Raw genomic sequence first — 7,533 nt, 5'->3', positions numbered from 1 at the left:
CTTGCATCAAACAGAGAGTAATTTGATGGTGACTGAAATTTAAACATGTAAGAATAAATACAAAATATTTTATAAATAAATTCTGGGATTTTGGGGGTCCCCCATTTTATATGAGTGGTGTCTTTTTGGTAGAGTGATTTTTGTTCCTTTGGGTATATTCTAAGAAGTGGGATTGTTGGGTCGAATGATAGTTCTATTTTTAGTTCTTTGAGAACTCTCAAAACTGCTTTCCACAAAAACTAAACTAGCTTATAGTCCCACCAACAGTGTACAAATGTTCCCTCTTCTCTGCAGCCTTACCAACACCTGTTTTGTTTTGGGTTTTTTTGACTTCTTATTGGTATGAGATGGTATCTCATTGTAGTTTTGATGTGTAGTTCTCTGATGATTAGTGATGCTGAGCATTTTTTTCATATGTTGGTTGCTTGTATGTCTTCCTTTGAGAAGTGTCTATTCATGCCTGTTACCTACGTTTTAGTGGGGTTATTTATTTATTTATTTATTTTACTGTCAATTTGTTTGAGTTCCTTATGGATTCTGGAAGTTAGGCCTTTGTTGGAAGCATAGTTTGCAAATATTTTTTTCTCATTATATATAAGTTTCTCTTTACTCTCTTAATGGTTTCTTTTGCTGTACAGAAGCTTTTTAGCTTAATAAGGTCCCATTTATCAATTTTAGTTTTTGCTGTATTTGTTTTTGTGGACTTGGTCATTAATTCATTGCCTAGGCCAATGTCTAGGAGGGTGTTCCCTAGGTTTTCTTCTAAGATTCTCAGAGTTTGAAGTTTTACATTTAAGTCCTTGATCCACTTTGAGTTAATTTTTTTATATGGCGATAGGTGGGGATCTAGTTTCATTCTTCTGCATGTGGTTAGCCTGTTTTCCCAGCACCATTTGCTAAATAAAGTTTCTTTTCCCAATGTTTTTGACAGAAAATCCTTTTATAATAGCTGTAAAACAAGAATAAATTTATATGCAGTTTCATATTTCTTAGTTCATAATATAATGTAACGTATATTTTAAATATGTTATTATGAATTGAGGAGTATGATGAAAGTTGAAAGTGGGTGTATTTGTGAAAGTCCTCCAGAAAAACAGAAATAATAAGAACAGAACCAATAACGGAACTGAGAGAGAGAGAGAGAAACATATTATAAGGAATTGGTTCATGTGATTATGGAGGCTGAGAAAGTCTATGATCTGGCATCTGCAAGCTGGAAACCCAGGAAAGCTGGTGGGTAGTTCAACGTGAGTCTGAAGGCTGAGAACCAGGGAAACAGAGAGCGTAAATCCCATCTGAAGGCAAAAAAGAAAGAAAGAAAGAAAAAGACTGCAAACTCCTCCTTCTTCTATCTTTAGTTCTATTCAGGCCCCGGTAGACTGGATGATGACCACCAACACTAGGGAGGCCAATCTGCTTTACTGAGTTCACTGACTCAAATACTTATCTCCAGAAATACCTTCACCGACACAACCAGAAATTAAGTTTAACTAGGCACTCCGTGACCCACTCAAGTTGACACAATATTAACCATCATGCACTCCAGCCTGGGTGACAGAGTGAGAAAAAAAAAAGAAAAAAAATTAACCATTACAGTGTGTGTGTGTGTGTATGTAGAAATCTGGTGCTCAGCTTTGGGGGAAAATTAAGAACTATATAAAAATCAGTAAAAATTTCCATCATTCACACTGCCCTCACCACTTATTTCATTAGACATCATGATCAATTGATTTATATGTAAGTAATTAAAGCAAAAGGCATATACTACTAAAAACTGGTCAGAAGCTAGCAAACAATTTTATTTTTTGTTAATAAGAAGTAGAATATACTAAATATTTTATAAGATGAGGATTGATTTCATTGAAAGAACATATTTCATAATATAATTTGATAAATATCTTATTGACTATTACACACCACTCAAAATAAATCATGTACAATTTTAATCTCCTGGTTTTATTCAGTGTTATGCTGAAGTGGCAGTAATCTTGGGAAATATTAGTTAGATTTAAAAGAATCAGCATCATTATCCTGCACTGCTACAGCTGTTTGAAGGAAGTTTCCTTCTCAGCTAAAAACATGTCTCAGGAAAAAGAGCTCTTCTCTTTTAAAAATTCATTCTGAAATATCTACAAATGAAATGATACGATGTCTTGGATTTGCTTCAAAAACATAAGAATGATGAGAATTGTACTTTACCTTGGTGATCTTCTTCCCAGAACACAAAACTATTATCTAATCATGAGAAAAACATTAGGCAAATCCCAATTGAGGGACACTGCAAAATATCTGACCAGTGCTCCTCAAAATTGTCAATGGTATCAAAACCAAGGAAAGTCTGAGACTATTACAGACCAGAGGAGACTAAGGAGACATGACAACTAAATGTAATGTGGTTCAGGATGGGATCCTGAAAGAGAAAAAAACATTAGGGAAAAACTAGTGAAATCTGAATAAATATGGAATTAAGTTAATAGTAATATACCAAAATTTGTTCCTTAGTTGTAATGAATGTACTATGATAAACGTAAGATATTACTAGTAGAGGAAAGTAGGCAAGGAGTATATGAGAATTCTATATATCTTTTGCAACTTTTAGTAAATCTAAAACTATTCTAAAATAGTTTTTAGAAAATAATAATGGAGGCAGGTTTGGTGGCTTATGCCTGTAATCCCAGCACTTTGGGAGGCAGAGGTGAGAGGATTGCCTGAGGCCAGGGGTTCGAGACCAGTATAGGTAACTTGGAGAGCTCTACAATAAATAAATTTTTTAAAAATTAGCCAAACATAGTGGCGCATGCCTGTGATTCCAGCTACTTGGAAGGTTGAGGTGAAAGGATCACCTGAGCCCAGCAGGCTGAGGCTATGGTGGCCGTGAGCATGCCACTGCAATCCAGCCTGGGTGACAGAGTGAGACTCCAACTCAAAATAATAATAATTATGATGATGATGATAATGGAGAGGAAAAACATATGGGGGTGTGTGGTTGGGACAGGATTGGCCATATGTTGATAGTTGCTATGATCTGAATGTGTCCCCCACAAATTCTTATGTTGAAGTCTTAACCTCCCACATTATGGTATTAGAAGGTGGGGCCTTTGAAAGGTGATGAATCAGATGATAGAATTAGTGCCCTTGTGAACAAGAGCCCAGAGAGCTGCCTTACCCCTTCTATCGTGTGAGGATACAACAAAAAGGCACTGTTCTATGAACCAGAAAGCAGAGCCTCACCAGATGTCAAATCTGCTTGATCTTAAACTTCCCAGCTTCCAGAACCATGAGCAATAACTGTCTGTTGTTTATAAGCCACCCAGTCTGTGGTATTTTTATTATAGCAGGAGCTCGAATAGACTATGACAATGGTTATTGGGGCTATATAATGAAAGTTCATTATGCTATTCTGTCTACATTTCTGTATGTTTGAAATTCTCTATCATTAGAAGGTTTAAAAAATACATATATTGTGTTAGGGGGTCCTCAAGATCTCCCCAGTTTCTGTGATTCAGTAGGAGGACTCATAGGACTCAGTATATAATTGTACTCACAGGAAAAATTATTACAGCAAAAGGATAGAAAGTAAAATCATTCTTCAGCCGGGCTCAGTGGCTCAGCCTGTAATCCTGCGCCTTTGGGAGGCTGAGGTGAGTGGATTGCCTGAACCCGCGAATTCGAGACCTGCCTGGGCAACTTGGCGAGATCTAATCTCTACAATAAATCAAAAAAAAAAAAAAAATTAGCCAGGTGTGGTAGTGCACGCCTGTAATTCCAGCTACGTGGAAGGCGGAGGCGGAAGGATCGCCGGAGCCCAGCAGGTCGAGGCTGCGGTGGCCAAAAAAGCAGCAAGACCTCATCCCTACAGTAAATCAAAAAATCAGCCGGGCGTGGTAGTGCATGCCTGTAATTCCGGCTACTTGGAAGGCTGAGGCAGAAGGATCGCCGGAGCCCAGCAGGTCGAGGCTGCGGTGGCCGGGAGCGGCCACTGCACTCCAGTCTGGGCAACAGTGAGACTCCAACTCAAAAAAGGAAAAAAAATCATTCTTCAGGGGAATCTAAGTTAGTGGGGGAAAAAAAACTTTTAAAAAGTAAAATAACCGGCAAAGAGAAAAAGACACATGGAGCAGTCTAGAGGAAACCAAGCAGAAGCCTCTTAGAGTCCTCTTCCTATGCTGTTATACAAAATACACTTAAATCGTCCCTAGCATTAAACTGTAACAATGTAACTGAAAATTTTCATTTCAGCTTTTTGGTTTTAAGCCTTTTTCTCTCTTAGCTTACATTTTAAAGATTTGTTTTTTCCTTTTATTCTCAGCCCTCATACAATGAATGACCCCATGATTGAGCACATACCCATTAATCTAATTGTTTACTTGCTTGAGAAATTCCAAATGTTGTTCCAGAGGTTGACCTTGGAATAATAGAACATGGAGACCCCACGCAGAATTCTCCATTGTTTAGAAGCCCTCTTAGGGCAATTAATCTACAACAAGGCCACGATCAGGATAGTATCAGCTAGCTCTCCAGGTGGACAACAATTTAAGTTAACTATCAAGCAAGACCAGCTTCCTGTGCCACTCCCAGATACTCCTCATTCCATTCTTTCTCTTTACAATCCCCTATCCTCAGCCTCAAATTTTGAAATGTTTTTTTGAAGCATGAGCCTGGCCATTTCCCCATTTGCTGGCCTTTAAAATAAAATCGTCTTCCTTTCACTACATCTCGTGCTTGTTTATTTCTCGGTTTATAAGCAATAAGCAGCCGAGCTTGTGTGGTAGCAGCACCATACATATAATGTTTACATGGATGAGGGAATAAGGAACACTCACTAGAGGAGCCCAGGGTTTTTACTGGGGGTTGATCATGTAAGCACCCTTTAGCTAGTACACGTTAAGATTTCAGACTCTCAGGTGTTCAGCATAAACCACATTGATTGTATAAACAGTTTAGACACAGTGAGCCATCCCTATCATTTAGGGATACTGTCATATTGGTATAGAGAACTGTTTACCAGTCAAGTTCCCAAATGCCAGCCAAGGGCCAATCTTGTGACAGACCTTTCTAAGGATAGCAGTCAGGTCTATGCACATATACATGCGCGCGCGCGCACACACACACACACACACACACACACACACACACACACATGCAGAGCCAGCCATACAACTTTTGGGGGTACAACAGAGATATTTCATAACTCATATTCTTCTCCTGCTGTGAAAGGTACCCCCACAAACCTCTCTTAGAGACCACATCTACTACTCTGGTCCAGAAGTGCATTCCTGAAGGAGGAAGGGAGAACTGTGAGGTATACAGAGATGAGAAGAAGCCCTGAGTATCTCAGTGAGCACAGCTGAAAATTAGTGCTCTTGTTTTTTTTTCTTCTGTATATGGGACTTTAGTCCTGAGAAATCTACCCTGAGAATATAAAAAATAAACAAGAAAGAAGAGTGAGAACTTTTGAGAGGATGAGGCAGAATCTGGTTAGCAAACTGCTCCCAGATGCCTTGTGGATCCATTCTTAGTGCCCTAGGGTTGTGAATATCCAGGAAGCACTGTTGAGTTTGACGTTTCTAAAATACATGCAAACAGTGATGTCCAGTAGGCAGGCAGAGTCTGGAGCTGGTAAAGAGGTGAAGGATACAGGGCCACAAGTGTTTATATCTTCAAATGAGGTAATGCATACAGTTATAGATACACTACATTAACTAGCAGTGGGCATTTTTGTTGAACCCTGTAAGTATCTTGTGAGTAGTGTATTTGTACATGTGTGTGTTAAAATAATTAATTGAACTTCTATCCACACTGATTAGCATTAAAAAATCTTTTTGATATGCTGGAAGTCTCAAAAATGTCAGTGGTCAGGGTTTCTCTTTAATGTATTGGGGGCCCAGAAAAAAAAATACTGGCTGGGGAAACACATTTAAAAGTTAGCAGCACTCAGATGTTAATGAAAGCCAAGGGAGTGTGGGAGTTGCTCACAGGTTCCAAAGCTACTCTACAGGAAAAGAGGACTCTGCAACTAGAACATTTATGAGATTCACTGAAGAAAGGACGTTAACCAGGAATGGCCAAAGAGATAGAAAAACCGAGAGAATGAACTCGGGGAACGATGGCCAAAGAAGGGAAAGAACACCAGGATGACGCTAGCCAAGAGTGCGTTTTAAGAGGACGATCAATCAAAGTGTCAAATATTTCTCTGACTTTCCTTGGTAATCACCACCAAAGTAATTCTGTCAACTGCCCCAGGCACTGTTTGTACAGCTTTGACTCTTGTACAGGGTTTTATTCTGTAATTTACAGCTGTTTCCTCCAACTAGACAGCAAAAGCAAGCGGTTTGAATCTTACTCACTTTTCTTTCCCACTAAGCCTTACTTCCTACTGCTCAATTAATATCCATGGTATGATTTGAAGAACATTTGAAAAAATGACCCGGACAAAGACTCAAGTTTTGAACTTGCTCCAGCAGCCAAAACACCAGCCGGGCACAGCCACACGGCGCAGGCGCAGAGGCAGAACCCCCGTCGTTCTCCGGGAAAGCTTTGCATTTGGCGCGAAATCCCCGCTCGGTGGGCGGAGCTATAGGAGAAGCGCCGTTCATTGGGCAGGTTTGGCGCGGAATCCCAGGACTCCTGCGCTACGATTGGCTGCGGTCGTCCCGGGGAGGGCGAGGGGGCGGGGCGGAAGCGGCGGCGGCGCGCGCAAAGCGGCAGCCTTGGGAAGGAAGCTACTCGTGGCCGCGGAGTGTGGCTGTGGCGTTCTTTCAGTGTTAGGCCACCATGGACCTCGCGGCGGCAGCGGAGTCGGCTGCCGGCAGCCAGCATCTGGAAGTGCGCGACGAGGTGGCCGAGAAGTGCCAGAAGCTGTTCCTGGACTTCTTGGAAGAGTAAGTCGGCGGCCGCCCGGGGCCTCCCCCGCCTTCCGGGCCGGGCGGGGCCGTGTGGCCGGGCGCGTGTTCGGAAACGGAGGGGGTCGCGCGCCCTCCCGATTTAGGCTCCTGGTCTGGCCGCTGCGAGGCGCCTGGGGCGGGTTTAGTTGGTTTCCTGAGTAAGAATGATCTAAAGCCCTCAGACCCTTGTTGTGCCCACTGCCCCACGCTCAGCGCTTTCCTTCTGCCATTTAATGCTCCCAACGCCCGGAGCCCGGTAGTCGGCGCGACCTCTGGTGACCTGTGCGGAAACCGGGGCTCGGTGAGGATGGGTAACAAACAGGTCCCGGGGGCCGTTGGGCGCGGCGGGGTGGAGCGGGAGGCCCAGCTGGCATTGGATGCTGGCAGGGCCCTGCGGGACCTGATGCTCGGAGCACCCTTGCAGCCGGTGTTGAGTTTTCGCGTGAACGTTGTGGTTTGATAGCCGCCCGGGTTTGGGGGTGGGGGCTGCCCTGCTGGGTAACTGGACATGCCCCTTGTTCTAGGTTCCTCCTTCTATCCCTTCTTTTTCTTTCCTATCCTCTGTACCCCTCTTTTTTCCGTTGCCTTCTAGGCTTCTGGCTCTCACGGTCCTGCTCCCTGGCTTGCTTCAACCCCCCCCCCCCCCCTT

At 42.7% G+C, this 7,533-nt stretch overlaps 1 protein-coding gene across 1 annotated transcript in view; it reads left to right on the top strand.

Annotated features, from left to right (window-relative positions):
• Positions 1 to 6,664: 6,664 nt before the first annotated feature.
• MCM6 (minichromosome maintenance complex component 6) overlaps positions 6,665 to 7,533 on the top strand; it is a 34,825-nt gene continuing 33,956 nt past the window's right edge. Inside the window, exon 1 of the mRNA XM_008060782.2 lies at positions 6,665 to 6,881. Within this exon, the coding sequence (XP_008058973.1) occupies positions 6,775 to 6,881 (107 nt within the window). The 5' untranslated portion in view covers positions 6,665 to 6,774. The remainder of the gene's footprint in view (positions 6,882 to 7,533) is intronic.

Source organism: Carlito syrichta, unplaced genomic scaffold (assembly GCF_000164805.1).
Source record: "Carlito syrichta isolate Samal-C Ts95f unplaced genomic scaffold, Tarsius_syrichta-2.0.1 Scaffold304727, whole genome shotgun sequence".
In the NCBI taxonomy this organism is placed as follows: domain Eukaryota; kingdom Metazoa; phylum Chordata; class Mammalia; order Primates; family Tarsiidae; genus Carlito; species Carlito syrichta.
The sequence above is the reverse complement of the archived record's forward strand: the minus strand, read 5'-3'. Positions and strand labels throughout refer to the sequence as shown.